Below are 27,321 nucleotides of genomic sequence, written 5' to 3'. Positions count from 1 at the left end.
CATCCTTCCCATGCCAGGGCATTCCTGTTATTGCCGTATTACTATAATGTTTCTCATTTATGTCCCAAGCTTTATTTCACTTTCCATACGATGATTTAAGTTGAATTTAGATTTCCTGTTTTTTGTTTAGTTCCTGCTTACTATCAAAGTGCCTCAGTGAAGACTCCCTGACCTATTTGATAGGGAAGCTTCTGTTGCTCACAAACTCCACAGAGACGCCAAGTAGAGAATGTCAAATTTATACTGAGACTGGATGGCAGGAAGCATCTGCAGACAAGCCTGTTAAAATCTGTGGCTATTTGACACGAGGAGAATGGGGAAAAGCTGCTCTTCTCCAACTTACAGCAAAGTCCAGGCCCATATTAAAGACCCGGGGACAGTGTGTTCTGCTTACTGTAATTACTTTAACAGGCAGCATGGATGACAGTAGATTTCTATTACATTTTGCTTAAAATAACTGACACCAGGGTTTCACCAGGAAACCATTTGAAATAAAAACACAGGCTCAGATATTCCAATCAGGGTCAGAAATCCCATTTTCATCCCTGATCAGTTTGAAACTTACCCACTTAACTGAAAATATCTTCTGTGCTCGAGATTCCTGGCCAGGGACCTCCTGTCGTGATCCTGTCCAGGAATCCACAAATCCAGCAGTCAGGATAATCTTGGTGGAAGTTACAATCCCATCTGCAGAAGTTAGCATGTTTGTGACAGCAGTCTGTGATTTCAATGCACAGCAGCACAATCAAGCACGTTCTGAGGAAGGGTCAACGGACCCAAAACGTGAACTCCGATTTCTCTCCACAGATGCTGCCAGGCTTGCTGAACTTTTCCAGCAATTTCTGTTTTTGTTCCTGATTTACAGCATCTGCAGCTCTTTTGGTTTTTAATCAAGCACTTTGACAGTTTGTGTGCAAAAGTAAGTTTGTGTGTGGGTAGGGGGAGGGTACCAGGTGGTTAAGGGATTAGGGTGCCAGGTGGTTCAAGTGCCAGTGATGGACTGCTCAGGGTGGGACAGGCTTGGGAGGTGGGGGAAATTGGATCTGGCAGTGGTGTGATTATCTGCTAGGGTGAGTGTTGGCTGTGAAAAGGTGGAGCTACAAGGGACAAGGTAGAGTTGGGTCTGGGTTGGTTTCAGGACAGCAGTGAACTGTAAATTACATATCCGGGGAGGGGGAGCTTCAAGGTGGCAGCTAGTGTGTGTTGGGTCAAGCTGATAGCTGGGGGATTTGGATCCTGGGAGGGGGTAGAATCACGTTGGGTAGAGGGAGGTTGTGGTTATCAGGGGTCTGGTAGCTATAGGAGGTTGAGCTGGTTGTACACAGAGGAGTGAATAGTGAGTTGGGATATGAGCTTAACAGCCAACCAAGAGTTCAAGTCAGTTTTTAATACGCTAACTATTCCTGAGTAAGTTGTACCCTAATGGAGTCAAAACTCTTTGAATTCTCTAACTTTCTGTACTAATTTGGAGTTTTCATGATGGAATTGCCTATCGACATTACTGCACAGAAAATTCCCAGGCTCCAAACAAAGTGGACTATAGCCAGTCCAGTAGGTCCAGTGCATACAGTGTGGGAACTGGTCAGAGAATATCTGGGCGTCTGGTCAGTGACCTGTCAGGGCTGTTGGCCAGGGGACAGTTGGCCACAGTCATTCCTAAAGGTCAGCTCAGTGAACTTCAAGTGAGGATAGGGCGAGGTGGATGAGGACTTAATACTGGGGATCGGAGACAGTAACCTGGGATGCTGAGGGAATACGGACAGTGATGGGAAGAAGTTTGACACGTGAGTGTGGAGGAGCAGTTAGTGCACGGGGGTGCATGAGATGTTGCAGGAGGAAGAGTTAAGGGCAGTCACCACAACTGCCTTGGCCATGATGGGGGCATGATGTGCATCAGGATGGTGGACTGGACTGAATGATAGTGACAGAGCTCAGGGGATAAGATAACCTACCGTTGGAAAACAACTTTCTAAAGGGTCCTGACCCAAAACGGCAACGTTCCTGCTCCTCTGATGCTGCTTGGCCTGCTGTGTTCTTCCAGCTACACACTGTGTTATCTCTGACTCCAGCATCTGCGGTTCTTGCTATCTCACTGGAAAACAATTGCTGCCACACCCAGAGTAGGGGGAGTCAGTGTTTCTTTCTTAAATGGGCCAAAACGCAGGCTCAACCCCTTAGTGACAGGAGGTGCTACAAAGGGCAATTCCATTACACTAGCAGACTACAGGGTGAAATCATCTGTAACCATATCATAATGTGTGTCGAACACACGCAGTGTACAACTATGTGGGAGTTACAAACCCTGGTCACAAGCAATCCTTATCATGTCATTGGTCACTATACACTGGAGATAAGGTTGCTTGGGTTTAATTCTTTGAAACAGAATTAAACACAGGCAACCTTAAAAGAAGCGCCAACAGACTGCAAAGCACAGTAGAATCTTAGAATCCCTTCAATGTGGGAAGCAGGCCATTGAGCCCATCAAGTCCACACTGTTCTGCCAAACAGCATCCCACAAAGCTCATGGTAAATATCACAGGTTGCACAGGGGCATGGAACTGATTCCTCTCACCTTGAACTGTGAGTAGTCTGCAAATTGCTTCCATGTGCCATCATGTCTTTCTTCAGTGATGTGGAGCTGGAAGTATAAGGTCTCAATGTTCATACAGCACCAACAATTGCCTGTGGGTCGGTTAGCTCACCTGGCTCGATGTCTAGTTTGCAATGTAGAATGATTTCAACAGCGTAGGTTCACTTCCTATACTGGGGCTGAGGTTACCATTGAAAGAGCCTCCTTCTCAACCTTTCCCATCGTCTGAGGCATGGTGACCCTCAGGGTAAACAAACACCAATTGTTTCTCTCTCTCTCTCTATTGAGTGAGCAGCCCTATGGTCTGGTAGGATTATGGCAACGTAACCTTTATAATCTCCTACTGTCTCTTTGCAACATGACTGCTCAATGTTAAAATGCCATGTGGAAGACCTTCTTGGTCCATGTGCTCCACTCTATGATGCAATGTGCAAAGCTGTCATTTGTGAGTGATGCGAAGGACCTATTCTGTTCTGTATGTTCCCTAGCCAGGTTCCTTGTTAAATGTGACAGACAGGTTCAACCACAGCAGGAGTTAGCACTGCTGATGTTGCAATGCAATGGACATGCAGGAGAAGAGGATCGGGTGCGCCAGCAAGCCCAGGGCCAAGAACATAAAGCAGCGGACGCTCAGCAGCCTCCACATTGAAGAGTTGCAGCCAAAGATCCCATCGGGGTGTGTACAATGTACAGGTGTTGGGGATCCAGAGTCTATCGTCCTGGATACCACTTCCTTCAAAAGCTGAGCAAGTCCTCGGCCACTGTGACTATACTGTGCCAGCTGCTGGAATGGGTTCGATGATCTGAGTGAGTGAGTGCCCATCCTATCCCAGTGGCTGTCGAAGTGCCAGCTGAGTTGACTTTTACTGAGTGATGCTTTCTAAGGAGCCACTCAGGTCCTGCGTAGGATCACTCACTTGTCGATGTATTTAGTCTGTTAATGATGTTAATTGTACCAGCTCACACCCTTTCACCTGTTTTCCCTGTAACTTTTCCTTCTTGCTTTCAGCGGCGGGAGTGGTGAGGACGCGAGCCGGGAAGTGAACTAATATATTCAGGCATTGGCTAAATCCGAAACACTACACGTGTAGTGTCTCCCACCCATCCTCCTCTAACTAAAAATAAAAGTCTGTGTGGAGCATCGGTAAGGTAAGGCTTTTTTTTATTCTTCTGGAAATCTAGAGTAGAGGGAATGGAAGCTAGGGCAGTTGCATGCTCCTCTTGCAGGATGTGGGAGGTAAGGGTCACTGCTGGTGTCCCCTCTGACTTCACCAGCGAGAAGTGCATCCAACTCCAGCTCCTCAAAAACCGTGTTAGGGAACTGGAGCTGGAGCTGGAGCTGGATGAACTCCAGATCATTCGGGAGGCTGAGGGGGTGATAGAGAGGAGTTTCGGGGAGGTGGTCACACCCAAGGTACAGGAAAAAGGTAGCTGGGTGACTGTCAGGACGGGGAAAGGGAATAGGCAGACAGTGCAGGGATCCCCTGTAGCCGTTCCCCTCAGTAATAAGTATACCGTTTTGGATATTGTTGAGGGGGACGACCTACCAGGGCAAGGCCATAGCAGGCAGATCTCTGGCACTGAGCCTGGTCCTGTGGCACAGAAGGGAAGTGGGGAGAATAGGAGAGCAATTGTAGTGGGGGATTCAATAGTAAGAGGCACAGACAGGCGGTTCTGTGGACGCGAACGAGATGAACGGATGGTATGTTGCCTCCCGGGTGCCAGGGTCCATGACATCTCGGATCGTGTCTTCAAGATCCTTAAGGGGGAGGGTGAGCAACCAGCAGTCACGGTACACATTGGTACCAATGACATAGGTAGAAAAAGGGCGGAGAATGTGAAAAACGAGTACAGGGAGTTAGGTTGGAAGCTGAAGTCCAGGACAAACAGGGTAATTATCTCTGGATTACTACAGGTACAACGTGATAACGAGGTAAGAAATAGGGAGAGAGCACAGCTAAACAGGGCTGGTATAGGAGGGAGGGCTTCCATTATGTGGATAATTGGAGCACATTCTGGGGAAGGTGGGACCTGTACAGTAAGGACGGGTTGCACCTGAACCGGAAGGGCACAAATATCCTGGGAGGGAGGTTTGCTCGAGCTATATGGGATGGTTTAAACTAGATTGGCAGGGGGTGGGGAACCAGATTTGTAATTCAGAGGATGAGGTATTCAGCCTTCCAACAGACACAACAGGTTGTTAATAAAGAAATGCAGTCGATGGAGCGTAATTGTGGACACAGAGATGGTTTGAAGTGTGTATACTTCAATGCTAGAAGTATCAGAAATAAGGCGGATGAACTTAGAGCATGGGTCAGTACTTGGAACTACGATGTTGTGGTCACTACAGAAACTTGGGTAACTGGGGGACAGGCACAATATCGTGGGCCGAAGGGCCTGTACTGTGCTGTACTGTTTTATGTTCTAAATAGGTCAGTCCTGCAGCCCAGGCAGCTGGGTGCAGGAAAGATTGACAAGGAGGTTGCTGGGGTTGGCGGGTTTGAGTTACAGGGAGAAGCTGAATAGGCTGGGGCTGGTAAATAGCCAAGGTCTTTATTCTTGGGTGGGAGATATTCTAGGGGCATATTTTTAGGGTGAGAGGAGAAAGATTTAAAAAGGAAATGTGGGGCAATGTTTTTTTTTTACGGAGAGAGTGGTTAGTGTGTGACTTGAACTTCAGAGTAAGTGATGGAGGTCTGTACAATTACAACATTTAAAAGGCAGTTGGATGGGTTTACGATAGGAAGGGTTTAGATGGATATGGGTCAAATGCTGGCAAAAGGTGCGATTGGGATGACAGGTCAGCGTGGATGAGTTGGACCGAAGGGTCTGTTTCCATGCTGTATGAATCTATGACTCTACAAGTGTGTTCCAAGACATTGTGGGAAGCAAGGAATGAAACAGCCACAGTTGAGGTGCTGGATGACTGAAGGGTGGCTAATGTTGTGCCATTATTTAAGAAAAGCTGCAAGGAAAAGCCAGGGAACTGCCGACTGGTGAGCCTAACGTCATTAGTGGGTAAGTTGCTGGAGAGGATTCTGAAAGATGGGATCCACAGGCATTCGGAAAGGCAAGCACTGATTAAGGATAGCCAGCATGGCTTTTTGTGTGGGAAATTGTGTCTTGCAAACTTGATTGAGTTCTTTGAATAGGTGACCAAGAAATAGAAGAAGGTAGAGTGGTAGACATTCTCTGCATGGTCTTTAGCTAGGCCTTTAACAAGTTTCCACATGGTAGACAGGCTAGTAAGGTTAGATAACATGGGATTCACGAGGAGCTAGCCAACTGGATACAAAATGTGCTTGATGGTAGCAGACAGAGGGTGGTGGTAGAGGGTTGTAGTTCAGGGAGGCCTGTGACCAGCGGTGTGCCACAAGGATTAGTGCTAGGTCCATTGTTAATCATCATTTATGTCAATGATTTGGATGAGAATATAGGAGGAATGATTACTAAGTTTGCAGATGACACCTAAATTGAAGAAGGTTATCTAAGAGTACAATAGGATCTTGATCAACTGGGCCAGTGGGCTGACGAATGGTAGGTGGAGTTTGATGTAGATAAATGCATTAAGGTGTTGCATTTTGACAAGACAAACCAGGGCAGGACTTAACACAGTTAATAGCAAGGCCGTGGGGAGTGTTGTCAAATAGAGAGACCAAGGTGTGTAAGTACATAGCTCTTTAAAAGTGGTGTCACAGGTAGACAGGGTGATGAAGAAGGCATTCTGCATGCTTGCCTTCATCGTTCAGAGCAGTATGTACAGGAGTTGGGATGTCATGTCACGGCTGTATAGAACATTGGGAAGGCCACATTTGGAGTTCTGCATACAATGTTGCTCGCCCTGCTACAGGAAAGGTGTGATTAAACTGAAAAGAGTGCAAAAAAGGTTTACAAGGATGTTACCGAAACTGGAAGGTTTGAGTTATAAGGAGATGTTAGACAGGCTGGGACTTTCTTCCCTAGAATGTAGGAGATTGAGGAGTGACCTTATAGAGATTTATAAAATCATGAGGTTTGTAGATAAGGTGAATAGCCAAGGTCTTTTCTCCAGGATAGTGGTGTTCAAAACTACAGGGCATAGGTTTAAGATGAAAGGGGAAAGATTTAAAAGTGGCATGAGGGGCAACTTTTTCACATAGAGGGTGGTGTGCATATGGAATGAGCTGGAGAAAGTGGTGGAGGCCGGTATGATTACAATGTTAAAAGACATTTGAATAGGTACATGGATAGGAAAGGTTTAGAGGAATAGGGAGCAAATGTAGGCAAATGGGACTAGATTGGTTCAAGCAACCTGGTCGGCGTGGGCAAGTTGGGCAGAAGGGTCTGTTTCCCTGCTGACTGGCTCTATGACTAACAGGAAATGACTGCCATTAGAGTTCTATTGGGCTGTAGAATGATTTATTCCTGTGTATGCATCTGCTTTTGTTGCTTCTTTTGTACATGAAGAACGTCTCATAAATAATGAACATCTTTGTGAACTGTAGTTTCATAATCAGATGACTGCACATGACTTTAAGAAGCTGCATCATTTGGAGTATTTATGAGTTTTTCTGAGTGATAGATCATCATTGGCAACAGGAATTATAAAACTGCAAGATTTAAAAATCATTGTCATTACATATCAATGAGCAACAATCCTAGGGAAGACTTGGGGTAAATGGAAAAACTCACAGAAAATGGCAAGAACAGAATGAATTATATTACAACCTTATGGTTTGGTGATTTTCAGTACAGGTACAAGACATAATTCCCTAAGAACACAGTTAAGGAGATCAATCTTTACTTCTACTTCAGACAACACCAGAATACAGACAAGAATGGTGTCACTACCTTGTCACTGTTGTGATTTGTAAGGCAAAATAAATATAAAACATTAGGCATTTAGTTCACTGCTACACATGTCAATGACCTCAAATATTTTCTGGAATTGCTTTCATGTGGAATGCATCAAAACATCTTGGAGGTTTGAATGTAATGGAAATCCTTTCATCACTAACTTCACTGTCAGGCCTGAGCACAATATTCACATTCACTGGATTCAGCCAACTTAAATATTACTGTTTGTCAGTTGAGCCAATATAGCTACTATTTTGGCATCTGTAGGGTGGGGATGAGGGGGCGGGTGAGAGAGGGGGAAGTAGGTGGTAGAGGCAATACTACACAGAAGGCTGCTAGGGGTGCCTCAAGTGAAAAAGTGATGAAAAGGTGTTGCTATGGAATAAATTGTTCCACTTTGGAAGAGAGTCAAATGTGAAATTAAACATTCTTGGCACAAGGTGGGCAGGTCTGGTGTATTTATCTGCTACCCCTCTAAGAATAGCTGTAGCTGGGAACAGTGGATTGCAATAATAATTTACCTCTCAGCATATGTTTTTTTGGAACACGCAATGTCTTTGTCGTATGAAATGTTTAAGCATAGACAATTTCATTATTCAAAGCAAAACTGGATAAGCATATTAAGGAGAGGAAAACACACGTCTGAAATAAGAACACAGTGCAGTGGCATCAATGTTGGATTTTTCTAAGATTGATGATGTGCTGCATGATTTTCCATATGTTAGTCCACACAACATATAGAGAGTTGGGTTCGTGTTGAAACATGTCTTGCAGTTTATTAACTACTTATACTGCAATAATATCATAGGCTTACACACAATCTGGCTTCTGTGATGACTGATGTGACTTTACATGACATAGACATAGCTGACTGACTGACAATGCGGACTCTGTTATACAGTGTCTGAAGGCAAGGTTAATACCTTTTGCACCACAACACCACATGTCATGGTGTTATGTAAATATCTTAAAGGTATAGAACTAACTAACTAACTAACAAAGTCTTCAATCCTTCTCATAGTGCAACAGTGCTGGCACAAACTTTATGGGCTAAATTACTGCATGCTTTTCGACAAATCTTCATGGTTCTGTTAGACTTTGTGAATGACTGAAACCCTGGTGGAAATGCAGAATAAAGTTATGAGAGATGCTAGTGTGGAAAGGGGACTCAACATGCAAATTCGGATTGCAAAGTAAGTAGTATGTTGGGACTGTTCTTTTGAAATTGCAAATATTTTGGTGAGTGTCTACGAAGACTTTTAACATCACTGTGGATTTGGATCAAGTCAGTGAAATATTAGCTCTTATCTTGTCTTATTTCTATCCACAAAACCTATTGTATCAAAGCCTAACACTTGTCAATGATGGGCTCTGGCAGTCATATTTGCCAGGCTTCAGAAAGAAACATTGCTTGCTCTTGGATGGAAAACAGTTCGAAACCTGAAGATAGTGAAACTAATGGATTGGCAGAATCCACTGTCCACCACATCCTGATTGGATAGTCACTCTTGCTTATAATCCTGACAGCAGTGACAACACAAGCATGTGTTGCCTGTAAGCCAGGTTGATCGAGAAACAGGAGCAGCTGCAGTTGCAGTTCGACATGTTTATTCTGAAATCTGAATGAAATGTCAGCAACAAATCATTATTCACTGTTTCTTCAAATTTTAGAACTCACCCAGATTCAAAACCACCTGGAATTTTGCCCTTTGCAATGCCTTTAAAGACAAAGATAAATACTGTTGAAATACACTTATTGCTCCATGTGTTAGGCATTGGAAGTTGTTTTTTACTACATCATGGTATTCCAACAATGCTGGCTAAACCATATTCATTGTTCATCTCTAAAGTCTTAAGGAAATTTTGCCCTGAAATGTTGTAAACCTTCAGAACAATGCATTATTTGAAGTGGGTGCTGTTCCCATAACATTGCTGCACTTGTCCTTTTTGGTAATATATGCATAAATATATATATATAGAGAGAGGTGAGGGGAGAGAGATACAATGGATTATTTTGTTAAGTTGTTGAAGTGCATCTTTGCATTATTTGTACTGCAAACGTTAAATGTATCAGGGATGAAGAGGTACATTCAAAGTGGGCATTGAATCAGGTGGTAAGAGCCCTGGCCACGTGAATGTTTTCTCCAGGATTGTCTCACACATCTTGTGTATTTGTGCAAACACATACATCCAGGTAAATAGTTACTATGTCATTATAGGCTAGAGCCTTGGAGATTGGAGCCAGGATGTGAGAGGTCAAGAGTTGATCCACACATTGCAAACTGCTCAGCATCAACCTCTGCTGCTGTACTACCCGTCTCAATGTGGCTGTTTGAATTCAGCTTCGAGTCAGAAGTGACACTGACGGTCAAAAACAAATGCTAGCCTGTCACTTCTGAAAGCTGGTCAGTAGCTGGTAATTATGTGCTGTTACCTGCCACTTGTCCTTTCAAACCTGCATGTTATCATGGTCTGCAATCTGCTGACAGGGATTGCATCATTATTGTAGAGTTATGAATCGAGTTGCAACAGTCAGTGAAATACCTGCCTCTGGCCTGTGGTAGGTAGCAGCTGATGAAGCTTGAGTCAAAGATGTTTCTATGAAGTTGGAATGACTTGACTTTTTAAATCCTAATCACTATCTTCTGTAGTCCGCTTCCGTAGCCTCTCATCTCTGAGGAATTTCTATTGACCAACTGGATGTTTTGCTGAGGCTCCTTCCTGTAATAGTCAGTCAAATGCTGCTTTGGTGTTTATTACTTACATTCTTCCTGCAACATGACTTTTTGTTCTTTTAGCCACCATATTTTGCTCAAAATACGTAATCTCAAACCTTTTATATAAAAAAAAGCTTGTCAGAATGTTTGACTCTGATATCAACTTGGAGATTCATTCAGTGTAGGGGTTAGTCTCCTGGTCAGAGATTAACCTGGAAGGGTTTTCAATGTGTCAGATAGTCATTTCCATGAATCACCTCATTGTATTATGACTTTTCGTTTTGGTGTTGAATGTACAGCAGCAGTCATGATGCTGACCAAAATGGCACATTCTGAACTTGCGTATTTAAAAAGCCAATCCAGGGCAGAAGAAATCACGGAAAACTACAAAAACATTTCATTCTTAAACTTCAGATGAAGAAGTTAGGAGACTAATAGCATTTCAGTATCCTTGGTCATCTGCGAAGACAATATGCAAAGTACCAACTATCAACTAAATTTAATCAATTTGTATGTCGCATAACATACTGGTTAACGGTGATTATCTTTACCATGGTAAGTTCCAACAGTCTTACCTTGTCAGTACTACTTCATGGTATGTTTTTTCTCTACCAAGGTTTTTGTGTATTCAGCAATAGTTGCTGTAGCATGGAGGTGAGGAATTCTTACAGTAGTTTATTTCTCCTGTGGGTGCACCATCACAGCACCTAGGCTTGTCATGTACTAATACAGAGACTCATACTTCCCCAGATCCAGTTAGGCGATAGCCAGACTTTCACCCGGTGATTCACAGTTCATACATCACCAAGAGCAGCCAGTTGCGTCAGTGATAGTTGTGGTGAGTGTGTGTTGGATGGCAGATGCTCCTTCCAAAGCCCTGCTCAGCTGGACACAAAGTGCTCAATCCTGAGGATCATCAATGAAAACCATCATCAGTGAGGGCCAATGGGAAATTTCTGATGCACTGACAGCATTCCCTGAATGCTGTTTATGTTTGCAGATAGCATGAAAGAGTTCATCTCAAGCACGACTGGATTCACCGCAGCAGCACTGCGAAGACCGTTTTTCCATGGGTACTCTGGCTGGATCTATGCAGCATAAGTGAAGGCAATCAAATACATCCTGGTGGGGCATGACCACCATGGCACATCAGCTCCATAGCAGCACCTCAGCACAGTGGTACGCATGAAAGATGCCTAGCCCATGGGAAGGATGACAGCAAAACTGAATATAGCAGTGGGGATTCCACTGTTAGAACATTCCCTATCAGTCTTTACCCAACACACTGCCTTCTCTCTAAGGACTGATTCAACCAGAGCAGTCTTTGCCACAGTCCTCAGGAAATCTAAAAGCTATAGGTCATCAACCAACAGTAACACAGCAGTCAGATCTGAGTGGGCAGGTTCTAGCTGTGCTGAAACCAAACCAGTTCCCCCAATGTAGGAGCAGTAGGAAAAGGAACAGTAAAGCTTTGCAGTCTCATATGAGGGAAGTGCTTGCTCAGTGACACAGCTGGTAGTCATTGTTGTTGTTACATCCCTTTGGGCTTCATTGCTTGAGTTTCTTACAGATGTCATCAGCTTAGTTTTAAAGTGATCCTTTGTCTCTGAACCACTATCCTTCAAGTCTGTTTGCAGATTGAAAGACATTGGGTAGCTTGGATGAAAACATCATGGTAGATGGCCTGGAATCTAGCACGGCAATCCTTCTTTTTCACACACTGCATCTTGATGCAAGTTACAAATACACTTAGCTAATGCAGAGGTGTGTGGATTGGCAGGAGTGGGAACTGTGGAAAGCCAGCCAGTCACTCAAACCTGAGCAGCCGTGCCATTCGACTGACTCTCACTGCTGCAAAGCTGACCTTGGCAAACATTTACGAGAAGACAGAATTGTACAGCAAAGGGAATAGGCTCTTCATCCCACCACATCTATGACAACCATGGTACTATTTCAAACTATCCCATCTACTGCATACAGAATCCCTACAGTGTGGAAGTAGGCCATTCAGCCCATCAAGTCCACACAACCCTCCAAATAGCATCCCACCCACACCTACCCCCAACCCTATCACTGTAGCCTTGCATTCCCCATGGCCAATCCACCTACCCTGCGCATCTTTGAACTGTGGGAGGAAACTGGAGCACCCGTAGGAAACCCACACAGACAGGAAGGGACTGTGCAAACTCCACACAGACAGTCGCCCAAGGGTGGAATCGAAACTGGGTCCCTGGTGCTGTGAGGCAGCAGTGCTAACCACTGAGCCACCGTGCCACCCCTACGTGGTCTGTATCCTCTTTTTCCTGCTTGTTCATGTGTCTGTCTAAAAACCTTTTAACTGTGCTATTATATCCACTTTCCCACCTCCCTGTGTGTTCCAGGCATCTACCACCCTCTGTGTAAAAAAATTTACCTTGCACATCTCTTTTAAACTTTACTCCTCTCACATTTAACCAACGTCCCCCAAATTTGACATTTCCACCCTGGGAAAAAGACTCTGATTATCCACCCTATCCATGCCTCTCATATTTTTATATACCTCTATCAGGTCATTCCTCAGCCTCCAACACTCTAGTGAAAACAATACAATCTCTTGTCCAGACTCTCATTATAGCTAATGCATTCCAATCCAGGGCAACATCTGATAAACCTCTTTAGCACCCTCTCCAAAGCCTCCATATCCTTCCTATAGTGTGGCAACCAAAACTACACACAATACTCTAAATGTGGCCTAACTAAGTCTTATACCGCTGCAACATGACTCGCCAAATTTTAGACTCAATGCCCCGACCAATGAAGTCAAATGTACCATATACCTTCTTGATCTCCTTATCCACTTGTGTTGTCACTTTCAGGGAGCTATGGACTTGTACCCCAAGATCCCTCTGTATGCTCCTCAGGGTCCTGCCATTTACTGCATACTTTCCTCTCACATTTGATCTTCAAAAATGTATTGCCTCACACTTGTCCAGATTAAAATCCATCTGCCATTTCTCTGCCCAACTTTGCAACTGGTCTATATCCTGCTGTATCCTTTGACAACGTTCATCACTATTCACAACTCCACCAACTTTGTGTCATCTGCCAACTTATGAATCAGACCACCTGTATTTTCATCCAAATCATTTATGCATATTATAAACAACAGCGATCCCAGGGTTAATCCTTGCAGGGCACAGCTAGTCACAGACCTCCAGACAGAAAAGCACACCTCTACAACTATCCTCTGTCTATGACCAAGCCAATTTTGCATTCAACTTGCCAACTCACCATGGATTCCATGTGACTTAATATTCTGGACCAGTCAGCTATGAGGGCCCTTGTCAAATGCTTTTAGTAAAGTCCATTCAACATGGTCATGATTGATCATCTACTTCAGTGCCACATACCCACTCTGACCCCATCCCCATGGAGACCTTTATTCTTTATAAAACTATTTACTTATTTCTTTCTTAAACATAATCAACTTACACAGCCTTCAGTGTTAGAAAATTCCACAGGTTCACCACCCTGTAAGTGAAGACATGTCTCGTCATCTGAGTCCAAAGTGATCTACCCCATATCCTGAGACCATGACCCTATTAGTTGGACTCTCCCAGTCAAGGATAACATCATCCCTGCAGTCAGTCTGTCCAGCCCTGTCAGGCTTTTACAGATTTCAATGAGATCCCCTCTCATTTTTCTAAATATCAGTGAATATAGGTCTACTTGACCCACTCTCATCTCATACACCAAACCTACCAACCCTGAAGCCAGTCTGGTGAACCATTGCTGTACACTTTGAGAAGGAGGCCAAAACTGCATACAATACTCTAAACGTGGTCTCACCAAGGCGCTATACAGGAGATGCTTCACATGAGTAATGTACAAGCCAATATGACACTGAGCACCTCCAATTAATCACCGCACCACTCAACAGCTACCTTCACTATCTCGGGAATTCCCTCTCTGAGACTCTCCAATTCTACTGTTTCCTCCTTTAAGACCAAAATTTTGGTCATCTGCCCAAATATCTCCTTTTGTGGTTAGGTGTCAAATTCTGTATTGGATGTGCCTTTGGACATTTTACTATGTTAAATATGCTTTATAAAAAAGTCGCTATAGATAACAAATTGTCTGGAAACAATTAATATTTCTTACTATGTTCACCTGACCTTCAAATAAGCACTATCAATTGTCATTCAGTCTTCACCTTAGTTTCAATAAACCTTTCAGAAACCCATTGACGCTGCATTAAATTTGAGGCTGTCTCTCCTGACACCTCCAACAGGTTTGCATTGTGTGTATGTCGAAGTTGTGTGCGTGCACACATGAACACTTTGTGAAACACTGCCAGTAAAAAACATGGCAGCACTCAAAGAAGCACAATAGATATGAGCAAATGAGACAAATGATGTCACTGTCAGTGCTGGTAGGGGTACCGTACAGATGCGGTTAGCTATAGATGTGGAGCTGGAAAAGCACAGCAGGCCAGATAGCATCCGAGAAGATTTTGGCCTGAAACACTGGCTTTCCTGCTCTTCAGATGCTGTCTGACCTCCTGTGCTCTTCCAGCTCCACATCTATTGACTCTGGCTTCCAGCATCTGCAATCCTGACTGTCTCCAAGTTGCAGTTGTCACATCTGTACTGAGAACTTTTTGGGGATGTTAACACACGTTCTCAAAATTTGAATGCAGCTTGAAATATTGCAAGAACTGAGTGACTAACGTAATTATCTTGTTAAGTCCCTTCTCCCGACGAGGACAGATGGAACCAGTCAAACTCATTTGAAGTAATCCTGGAATTTGGCAGATTTAAGCTGGCTTCTGGACACTCCCACAGTTTTGACCTCTGTAAATCCCCAGCCAGACCACCGCAAGTTTGTCAGTTTGACTGCTAAAAGCTCATTGTGGGTATACCCACCAAGTACATCCTGCAAATCTTTGTACAGCAGTTCGCAGCACTCAGTAAAGACAAAGAAGTGGGTCCTGGGGAAATATCAGGACTTTACAAATTGGGGGTAAGATAATTCCACAGGTCCTAGGTCAGCATTCAGAAGAACAGCTGTGATGATTCATTTTATTGTCTGCCTTTACTGGTTCTGAAGAACAGAAAACTTTCAGAGACTTTCCACAGCTGCTGATCATGGTCGAGATCAGATGGGACAGAAAATAAAGCCAGAACAGTAATCTCATTGGGCTACACTTATATTCCTGCAAAATTGGTCCATTTCATGGGTGGAGGTCCAGAAACAAGGCAGTGATATACAGGGTTGAATCTTAACCACAAAAACCTAGGGGTGTCCTTGTGTAAGATGCTTCAATCTTAAACATTTAAAATCTGACCTGACCTGCTCATCTTGGTATTTAATAGAGGTATGACAAGGGAGGAACAGTCAACCTGCTCACAAGAGGCGAGTTGACCATTTAATTATTTTAATGAGATTGGCGACCTCAAGTTTAACATGTTTTGCAGAGTTATTTGTGGCTGCTTAGATTTCCCAGGCTTCATGAAGACCATCAACAGGAACTAAGTAAGGACAACCTCCCTTGGCATCTTCCCTAGTTCCCCATGCCATGGTTTGGCACACCTCAGTCAGGGTCAAGGATCAGACTCCTTGCCCTCCCTCCACTACACATTCCCTTGTGTAAAATTAGGTGACCTGCCTGAGGCTGAAGCCTCCTGTTGAGTGAATGCTCCCTGTCGGAAAACCAAAGGGATCTCAGGTTGTCAAAACAAAACTCTACAGCAGACAATGCCGGATTATTTGACAGAAACCCTACAACTACCTACATGCAGAGGTCCAATCACACTATCAACCATGGGGAAAAGACAGTCAAATATATAAAAAAGTGGGAAGAGAAAGTGAGGGAGAAATAGGTGGGTGGGCTGAAAAATGGGGAGGGAAAAGGAGGAAGGAAGGGAAGGAAGGAGGGAGAGAACGAAAGAAGATGGGAGGGAGAAATGAAGAACAGGAAAGAGGGAAGGGTGAACAAGGGAAGGGGAGGGGATGGAGGGAGAAAAGGAAGAAAGCAAAGAAAGAAGGGGGAGGGAGGGTAGGGAGAATGAGGAAGGAAGGTGGGAGTGAGAAATAGGGAGGGGAAGGTGGGGAGAAAGAAGAAAGGAAAAGGGGAGAAAGCAGTGAGGGAGAAAGAGAGAAGAAAGGGTGGGAGAAATAAAGAACAAAATAAAGGGGTGAGAAAGAAAGAGTTGGAGGGAGGGAGAAAGAGATAGAGAGATAATATTTGAATTTTTAGAAATGCTATTCGACTGACATCTGTTGTTGTAGAAACCACAATAAGTTATAAGAGTCTAGTATCAAGCACACAAAGTATTCTGAGAATTGCTGTTAACAATTATAGAGCGGTAAGAGGCAATCCTAAACTGAGAACTCGTAAGGTATAAAGTAGATTTTTTGCGATAGTGTAAACTGAATGATTAACAAATTGGCTGCTCATTTTTTATATCTCTAAATTCTCCTTTTTGTTGATTTTGAGAAGATTGTGATATAATAATAAATTGTGCAGAATACAATAGGTTTGAAATTATATTTGATGGATTTAATATAAAACACTTAAAATAGGATACAAGACTTCTTATGAATAATGCAACGGGTGTTAACTTTAGACGGATAAGCATCTCTGTTAATATAATGCATTTAGTTTCAGCTTAATTACTAAATTATAAAATACAAATAATATGTCAGTAGGCTCAAAATAATGATACAAATGTCATCAAAAAGCAAGCTCATTTACAAATTTCAGTACTCACAGCTCCCAAATTTCAAGGGACAAGCATGTGCATCCATTGGAAAATCCTCCAAGTGCATTGGACATTCTGCTTGGACAGTAAGCCTGTGAGAACACACATTCAGTGACTAGCTAAAAGTACTACTGTTATACAGCATGCCATGTCATGAGTATCTTTGTTGTAAAGGAAATGGAGATTAAGAGCAAGAAGTCTTGTGAAAACTGTCAAGGGCATTAGTTAGATTGCAGTTAGACTATTGTATACCACTCTGATACCCTTCCATTGGAATCTGTTCAGAGAAATTCACTCGGTTGATCCCTGGGATGAAGGGGCCATCTTATGAAGAAATATTCAGTAGTTTGGGCCTCTGCTCAATTTAGCGATATGAGACATAATCTTACTCAAACATAAGGTTCAAAGGAGCATTAACAGGGTAAATGCTGAGAATGTTTCTTCTTGTAAGGGAATCTAGGATGAGGGGCACCGCTTAAAAACAAGGGGTCTCCCACTTAAGGAAGAGATGATGAGGTTTTTTTTCTCTCTTAGAGGATTATTAATCTTTGGAAATCTCAATCTCAAAGTGCAGGGGAGACTTGGCCTGTGAATATATCCAAGACTGAATTGGATAGAGTTTTGATCCGCGAGGGGATGAATCTTTAGATTATGATTATCGTGGATTATTGAGGAAGGTGAGGAACTTGAGTTAAAGCAACAATCAGCCCTGAGTTTATCTGAATGATGGAGCAGGCTTGGGGGCCTACTCCAGCTCCTATTTCAAAAATTTAAATCCATTATTCAATTCATTATCCAATTGTATTATTTCTAAATCTTACAGTTCACAAGCTGTTGTAATTGACATTTTCAACAGAAGAATAAGGCAACTTGAACTAGTAGAACTTTGTTTTACAGTTTTTGCTAATATTAATAGATATACTGGAGAGTTGGCTTCTTCAGGCTCATATGATCCCTGTTGTGCATAAAGTGACCTTACTGTACTTGGAGGATGACAATTAATCAATTCGTCACAGCAGCATGACATGACATCAATAAAATATAAATGCACCATCCTACTGTTTCAACTTTGTAACTCTTCAATTGCAGACCATTTGTACTTTGTATTTTTTAAATGGCAAAGCTAAAAATAAAGTAAATTAGTGCGCCAACTTTGATAGAAAAACATTTCGATGCTTTTCACATTTTTTCCATGTTCTTGTGTAAATGAATAATTTCACACAACTTAATTTGACTTCAAAACAAAATAAACACTTTCACTGCAGCTAGTGCAAAACTTAGAAGTGTAGTAAACAGTGAGAAGGATAGTAACAGGCATTGACTGAATGGTGAAATGGGAACGTACGTGGCAAGTGAAATTAAACATAAGATAGTGCGATGTGATTTATTTTATGAATTGAAATTTAGAGGCAGGAAAACTAAAATGGTACAATTTTAAAAGGAGTTTAGTACTGAAGAGTGCTGACATAAGTCCTTGAAAATGGCATGCAAAGTAAAGTGGTTGTCGGTGAGTCGGAGCTCAGACTCCTGGTAACTTCACATCAGTCCTAAGGCAAGTAGATCCACAGGTCGCATCCAGCATTAGAGTCGGGTATTTGGTGGTTGAGGAGGAGGGTGGGCGTGAGGGCCAGTGGCAATAGGAGCAGCAGCAAATAGTTTCTTTAAATAATACCTCTGACAGCACATTTAGCTACGTTACGTTTTGGCCTTGCCGTGGAGGGGATTGTGGTGCTTGAAAAGTTTTAACTGCATTTGACAAAAAGACATCAACAGTTTTGGCCATCAGTAAACAACACATTTTTTTGTCCTTATTCACAAAAGGTGGACAATGCCTATCTAACTGAAACAGTTGAATTCTTGTTGTCCAGCATACTGGGCCTTAGCTCTCAGAGCTGTCAGAACAACTTCTAGGCTACAGATTTAAATGAATGAGTAAAAGGAATGAAAAGCCCAGATTTGTAAGATGGGTGCATGTAGCTGCTTAGCTTCTATGTCTTTTCTACTCCTGTGAATCTTCTTTGCCTTTACATTGATGAGGGCCTAAGAGTGATAATGGGGTCTGCAGGTCTGGGACATGTGATGACAGTGACAGGCTGTTTTCCCAATGAAGCTTCAAATTTAGACATTAACTCAGTGTTTAGTTTGTAGTGGTTCGGGCTTCATGATACCTATCAGCACTTTCTTTCTTGTAACATACTTGCATTCCATGAACGCCCATTAAAACACATTATAACTATGCTTCAGAGATAGCAAGAACTGCAGATGCTGGAGTCAGAGACAGCACCATATGGAGTTGGAGGAACACAGCAGGCCAGGCAGCATCAGAGGAGCAGAAAAATTGACGTTTTGGGTCGGGACCCTTCTTCAGAAATGAGTGTCCCGTCCCGAAATGTCAACTTTCCTGCTCCTCTTATGCTGCCTGGTCTGCTGTGTCCTTCCAGCTCCATACAGCGTTGTTTGTAACTATGTCTTATGTTCCTGATAAAGTGAGCCACACATGAGAAGCTGTTGCCACCTCATTCACATTTATTTAAAGGTGACGTACACACAACTTAGTGCAGTTTGACTGAGACCAGCAATTTTCCTGGTTGGACTCTGTGAGACAAGGGAGGAGAGCAGGAGAATGGCAGCTTACACAAAAGCTCAGGGCCAGTAAGGCAAGTCAACAGTGAAGGGATTGTGGAGGAAGTTGGAAGCATGGAAGAGGGATCTAAGAAATTACAAAGGTTGGGGATGGGGATGGGGTGAGGAAAGGTAAGAAAATGTCAGACTTAAAGAGCTGGCTCAGTAATACTGAAATGTGTGTCCATTTTGGACTGTTGCTTGGAAGAGTCCTTACAGGCTTTGAATTCACCTATAACATTTCAACTCTCCCTACTGAGCGTGATCTCCGATAATTTTCTTTACAATGCAAAGAAGGGATAATCAGCTGAGTCAGCAAGTTCAGCTATGTCTCAGAGAGTAGCAAGTGCAACACTGAACTCTAATATAAATATTCAGTAAGTGCAAAAAAGAACCATGTTTCTTCCACGGTAAAGGAATATTCCTAGCTCCCCTCTCACCAATGTTGTATGCCAATCATGAGGCATGTTGTATGTTTATCTCTTCGATTAAGTTAGTTTTAACAAATAATGATAATGCATATATGAACAAAGTGAAACCAATATAAAATGTATCAATTACAAGAAAAATCTACATTCATAAAACAGACATACCAGCTTCTTGCTGTCAAAAAATCTTCTGCCATAACAATGAAATTGGACAAGGAAAGTTGCCTGCTGTGTTCATCCAGCTCTACACCTTGTTATCTCTGCTTTTTTACAGTCCTCACTTTTTGCTGCATTGCCGACTGATAACAAGTTTCTGTGCTGTAAAGCTTTCTTGCTAATAATCACACATGTCTCACACACACACACATGCCTCTGGTGTTTTAAATTCCCATTGTAACAGTGAGAAAATGAACAAAAAGGTAGAGAGCAGAAAAGATGCACTTTTCCAGTTCCACCATTGGAATGCCATGCATGACCATGGTTGCATTTTTCTGAAGAAGGGTCTCGACCCGAAACGTCAGCTTTCCTGCTCCTCTGATGCTGCTTGGCCTGCTGTGTTCATCCAGCTCTACACCTTGTTATCTCAGATTCTCCAGCATAGGCAGTTCCTACTACCTCTGCATTTTTATCCATAGTGTATGTGAATTTTGTACACAAATAATTGCAATTCCGAGCTAATAGTGAGTAAACATGATTCATACCATTTTCAGGACTATGGCAATGACCTGTGTTGCAGTTAAAAGACTTTTGAAACAATCCAAAATCAGGTTTTGGAAGGATCATCTAGCTACCTGGCCATTGTAGACTGACATCAGAGTAGCCTGATATTTTAGTTATTTAGGAGTTTTTTTTTCCGCCTCTGTCATATGCATGTCTTCATTAACACTAGCATCAGGGCAGGGGCATTGAACACTGGCTGACAAAATGGAGGAGTTGCATAATTAGTTATTGCAGCTTTTAAATATTGAACATTTTACCTCATTGTGTATAGAAGCTTCCCATCATCTTGGATTCGTAGCAGTTTGTTTGGCATGGTCATGTTATGTGCCACTGACTTCTTGCCATTATAAAAGAATGTGTCTGGTGTCCATATCTTACTGGCCATCAGGTTGTTCAATCGAAGAATGTTCATTGGACCCTTAAATTTTAGTCTTTCATCTTTCCAACTTTGTCGAAAGAACACATCGATTGTGTACTCCTGTTAACATCAATCAGTTTATTAGAACAGTAGATACATCTCATTCATTAAAAATTAATGCAGTTATATTTTCACCACATGATGGTAAACCAGGATCAAATCCTCGTTTTCTTTCTGTTTTCTGATAACACCTTAAGAAACCATTCTTCATATTGTGGAAATATTATTTTATTTAGATGGTAAGAATCTGGGAGTGCAGCTCGTAACTAGGAACCTTCCACTCATGAACATCATATGTCACTGTTCACACAATTCAAACATAGTACTTCCATCACTTTTGAAACTTCAGCATTGTTAAACAGTTCTTAAAATCTCTCCATAATGTTTTTGATCAGAATTACAGTGAACAGGGCACAACTGTTTTCCTGTAACTTATTTATTGTGTAAGTTTATTCATCTTACAAATAGTGATCAGCATTGTTATACCTTGAACATTTAAGGTCATTATAATTCCACACATTCCTGTTTCTTGATGTACATTTGCTTCAGTATATTTGGGAGAGACAATGTTACGTAAGTAATGTCACTGAACAGGTAAAGTACAGGTTAATGCTCTGTGGACAAAAGTTCAAATGAATTCATAATCAATCAATTAATTAAAAATACAATTGAATAGTAAACATGTGAAATTGAAAGCAAGTCTCAACAATGTTACCATGAATCAATCAACAATTGTGGTAAAATCCCATCTGCTTCATTAAAATTCTTTTCAGAAAAGAAATCTGTTACCCTTACCTTGTCTGGCCTACATATGACTCCAGACCCACAGCAGCAATACTGACTTTTAACTGACCTCTGAAATGACCTTACCAAGTTACTAAGTTATGCTACTATGGACAAGATGAAAAGGAATAAAACTGGAAGGACTGCTTTGCATCAATTACAAAATGACAATAGCACATTCAGCACTGCAAAGTCCTCCTTACTAACAGCTGAATGTGCTATTGTCCAATATTGAGAAAGGTGTCCTACAGGCTAATTAAGGCAACAGCCTGCCTTAGGCCTGGATTTTTGAAATGATGTAGAGCCTCTCTGTTGCTGTGATAATGGCAGAGGGGGCCAAAAATCAGCCTAACCCTGCATTTGGCAGCCTCTGCACCCATCTGGAGTCCCTCAACCAGACTCCCCGAGAAACTGGCCTCTTTAGAATGCAAAATCCCAACTCTCGAGGCAATTTCTTTCAGTTTGGACTTGCAGTCTGCACTCCTGACTTGGGAACGAAATCCAGGTCATAGCCACACTCACAGAATCAATACTACCTTACAGCCAATGTCCCATGCTCCATTGTCACAACCCCTGCATAAATCCTGTTCCACTGGAAGGACAGCCCCAAATGGAGGAGGTGGTAAATTGGGATATAACTTGGAGAGAGTTGCCTTGTGAATTATTAACACTATTTCTGGATCCCATGAAATCTCACAACTTCAGTTTAAAATGGACAAGGAAACTTGCTATTGATTATTACTGAACACCTTCCCTCGTCTGATGATCCTTGGAGGAAGCGCTGATGGTGGCAAGGCACTGAATATATTCTGATTCAGATGACAATATCCATTGTCAAGATGATGGAACCATCATCTTGGGCCTTTCTGACTCATTAACAGGGTCATGGCTGATCCTCTATCTCAAAGTCATAATCCCATCACCCCGCCCCCAAAACCCTTGACACCTTTTGCCTCTAGAAATATATATATATCTTTAAAAACATCAATCATTATGGTCCTGCAGCCATCTGTGGTAAAGAATTCTATGTGTTCACCATCTTCTGAGTGAAGGTATTTCTCCTCTTCCCAATTCAAAATGGCCTACTGCCACTGAGATCATGATCCCTTGCTCGAGGCCAGGGAATACACTGTTCCTTCATCTAGTCTATCCAGCCCAGTCAGAATTTTATATATTTCAATGAAATGCCCTCTCATTCACCTAAACCTCCATGAATAGAGGACTAAGAAATCCATAGTCTTCTCATATGTCCAACATTCTCCGCCACCCCCCGACCCCCCACCCCCGAGTCAATCTGGTAAACCTTTTCTGCACTCCCACTACTGACCAGAATGGCTGAATTGCCTAAGACAGGTGGCAAGGGAACAAACTTGAGGAACAAAAAATCCTATCATACCTTGTCCTCAAACTAACTGTTGTGGATGCATTTGTTCGTGACAGAATTGGTAAGAACCACGGAATAGGTAGAGAACATCAGCACACACTCCCATCTTCAAATTAAGAACACCCTCTGCTGCGTTATGTGGCTCTACCACTATGTTAAATGGATAGATTCAGAACACATGGAGAACTCAAAACTGTCTAACCATGAGGGGCTGTGGGCCAACAACAACAGCACTGTGTTCAACTACAATCTTTAACCTCATGGTCTGGTATATATCCTATTCTATTACTACCATCAAGCTGGGAGATCAACCCTGCTTCAAGGAAGTATACAGGAAGGATTGTGAGCAGCAGCCTGTGAGGTGTCAACCTGATGAAGCTACAGCATAGGACTTGCCAGATAAATACAACAGGTAGAGCTATGCAATCTTACAACGAACGGATCTGGTTTTAGCTGTGTACTCCTTCTATATCCAGTGGTGAATGTTAGCTGTTTAATTGTCCACTGCCAGGATGAGGAGGCTCAACAAATATCTCTATCCTCAATGATGGGGGTGCCCCTCAATTCCTTGTGAAATAGTTGCAATCACCTTCAACCAGAAGGACTGAGTTATTACCATTGGTCAGAAGCTGAACTGAACCAAAAATTCCAGAACTACAAGAATATTTCAGAAGCTGGGAATTCTGAGGCCAGTAACTTACTCCCAAAGGAACAAGTTAGTTCTAACACATAGTAGTAGCAGTATACCATCTCCAAGATGCTCTTCAGAATTCCACTCATCTAACAAGACCTTCCAAACCTGTGACCTCTAACACCTCGGCTACACACCATCCTGACTCAGAAGTATATCACTGCTCCTTAACTGTCATTTGGTCAAAGCTCGAACTCCATCCCTAACAGTACTGTGTGTGCACCTACACCAGTTGGACTGGAGCTCGCTGCCACGTTCAAGGACAGTTATGGTTGGGCAACAAATTCTGATGCCCACATCACGTGAAGGAACATTCAAACAGCTGCGAATGTAGCATGTGACTAATAACAATGTTGCGATTACAAGAAACAAACAATCTCAGAAGTGTTTATGGTGCAGAAGGAGGCTATTTGGCCCATCGTCCCTACACTAGACATTGAAACAACCATCATTACCTAGTGCCAATATCCTGCATTTTACACACATCCTTGCACACTATTTCTGTCCAAAAAATCATCATAATAAACATTACAAACATGCCCATCATTATATCGCAATGATGCTTTTATAATTATAATTCATAACACTATAAGTTTTTGCTATAATTACCAGCAAAATGGGGTCAATTTGATTTACCACATTGATTGTCAATGACATTTATTGTCACATACATCATAATTTATTCAGCTGTCCTTGATTAGCAGAATTAGACTTTTGACCTTTTCTAATTACAATGAGCAGAAATGTAGGCTATTATCCCTGTTACACTTCCTTGGGACAAAAAATGAACAAAGCAATGCTTGAAATAAATCTATTTACTTCAAATGTATGCTGAAGTTATCAAATATTTTACGTGCACAATAGAAATATAAAGCCTGTTCAGAAAAAGAACTATGTCTCTTAATGACAGGCAGTTTTATCTATTTATATATGATCATCCCAAAGAAACAAAAAAATTGGATTCTGGAAATCTGAAACAAAAGTGGAAAACCTTGGAAATACACAGAAAGTCTGGACGCATTAGTAAAGAGTGAAAAAAAAGTTTGGGACCTTTCATCACAAGTTAGAAACAAGTTAGACTTTCAGCAACTGAAAGAGGAGGTGTGGGGGAAATGCAGACAAAAAGATTAGGATCCGCGATTAGGATACAGAGATTAAATGGCAAAGTATGCCATGGTAGAAAACCAAAAGGAATAGTGATAGGACAGGTAAGGAAACAAAATACGTCCAACAAAGTTGCAAACTGTAGGACTGCACCTCTCTGGATGCAAAATAAAAAGATTTAACAAAGAAACTAGAGGGAGAGGAAAAGCAAAAATAAAATACATAAAATCAATACAGACAAAGGTTATGATCTAAAATAACTCAATTCAATATTGACTACATAAGACTGTAAAGTGCTGAATCAAAAGATGAAGTGCTTTTCCTCAAGCGTGCTTGCATTGCCTTGTAACAACAAGGCACGCCAAGGCCAGAAAGCTCAGAGTTCGAACAAGGCAGATAATTGAAATGACAAGTAAATGGAAGCTTAGGCTCGTGCCTGCAGATTGAACAAAGACGTTCTACAAAGCAGTCTTCATGCTTGTGCTTGATTTCCCCACTGAAGAGAATATCACATCACTAGCCAGAAATACTACAGAATAATTTGAAAAAAGTATAAGTAAATCACTGCTTCACTTAGAATGAGCGTTTGGAGCCTTGTTTGGTGAGAAAGCAGATCTTATATGTCCTGTGCTTTCATGTAAAGGTGCCGTAGGAAAGGGAGGTGACTGAGGTGTGGACCAGGGTATCATGGAAGGAATAATCCCTTTTTAATACTGAACAGGTTTATTGTACATTTGTTTTTGAAAAGGGATAGAAGATGCAGGAGTCTTAATTTTGTAATATGTCCATTGTGAATATGTGAGAAATATTAGCAGGTTGGACTGAGACTTCAGTCGAACTGTTCTTGGCTTTGAATTGAGGATTCAGCAGGGCCACATGTCCAGGAAAAGCCTCGACTTGCACCTGACAAGTCCGCTTGTGTAGATATGAGCAAGGCCAGGAACCAAGTTCCAGTATTCATGACACTAGAGAGGCATCTGATCACCAAAGGATGGTTGTGAGCCCCAGACCTTGGATTCAACTGCCAAGCATTTCTGTCAAGTGGGTATTTTAAAATATTTTTAATGGACTCCTCAGACAGATAATCAATAACACATTTTCTTAATCCTTTTTCAGAAGGGAGGAATCCAGTCTTGATCTCTGACTGATCAAGTACTCTGTTACAGCTTTGTGAGGTCTCCTCAGTGGCTGGGTACATGATTTGTGTACTAAAATTTCTTGCACGTTTCTGTGGCTTAGTGGCATAAGTTCCAGAAAGGTACTAATCCCAAAATACAGCCCTTTTCTCCCATAAATTCTCTTTCCTGCAATATTTTATTTCATCGATGAATACCTTTGTGAAGCAAAATTACTAGAATAACTGTAGAAATGTTCAACAGAAATTGTATCCCTTCATATATAATGGATAATTTTGTGAGCTGCCTTTTTGCATTCACTTGTGGGATGTAAGTGTCACTGGCTGGCCCAACATTTATTGCCCATCCCTAGCTGCCCTTGAGAAGGGGATGGTGAGCTCCCTTCTGAATCCTTGCAGTCCATGTGCTGTAGGTAGCCCTACAATGCCAATGGTGTGAGGTGGCGGGGGCGGGGGTGGGGGCGAGGGGGGAGGGGGGGGGGGTGTTGTTTCCATGATTTACTCCTAGCAATACTGGAACAGTGATACATTTCCAAGTTCTCTGGAGGGAAACTTGAAGGTGACAGTGTCCCCATCCATCCGCTGCCCTTGTCCTTCTAGATGGTCGGGGTTGTGATTTGGAAAATGCTGTCTAAGGATCCCTTGTGAATTTCTGCCGTGCCTTTTGTAGCTAGTACACACTGCTACTACTGAATGTTGGAGGGAGTGGATGCTGTGGGTGTGGTGCCAATCAAGCGGGCTACTTTGTCGTGGATGGTGCCAGGCTTCTTGAATGTTGTTGGAGCTGCACTCAAGTGAGGAATATTCCATCACACTCCTGATTGGTGCCTTGTAGATGGTGGACAGGTTTAGGGGAGTCAGGAGGTGAGTCACTCGCTGCTATATTCCCAGCCTCTGACCTGCTGTTGCAGCCACTGTATGTATATGGCTTGTCCAGTTTCTGGTCATTGCTAACCTGCAGGATGTAGTAACGAATTATGATATGGAGCTTTGTTAGCAGTAAGCACAGATAAGATGATCAAGGCTATTTTGTCATGGCTGTATCTCTGTCTTAAAGGCAAATCTGAGAAATAGGAAATCCCCTGCAAGAATTTACTGCAGGAAATAAACAATCATACAAAAGGATAGAACAGATATTAAAATTGTCAGT

At 42.3% G+C, this 27,321-nt stretch overlaps 1 protein-coding gene across 1 annotated transcript in view; it reads right to left on the bottom strand.

Moving 5' to 3' along the window:
• gabra2a (gamma-aminobutyric acid type A receptor subunit alpha2a) overlaps nt 1–27,321 on the bottom strand; it is a 202,275-nt gene that overhangs the window by 48,164 nt on the left and 126,790 nt on the right. Inside the window, exons 5-6 of the mRNA XM_048598025.1 lie at nt 20,914–21,134; nt 16,896–16,978 (exon numbers count right to left, since the gene is read on the bottom strand). Of these exons, the coding sequence (XP_048453982.1) occupies nt 16,896–16,978; nt 20,914–21,134 (304 nt within the window). The remainder of the gene's footprint in view (nt 1–16,895; nt 16,979–20,913; nt 21,135–27,321) is intronic.

The sequence above is a fragment of the Rhincodon typus genome, chromosome 1, assembly GCF_021869965.1.
Source record: "Rhincodon typus isolate 14 chromosome 1, sRhiTyp1.1, whole genome shotgun sequence".
NCBI lineage: Eukaryota > Metazoa > Chordata > Chondrichthyes > Orectolobiformes > Rhincodontidae > Rhincodon > Rhincodon typus.
Note: the sequence above shows the minus strand (reverse complement) of the source record. Positions and strands in the feature narration are given on the sequence as shown.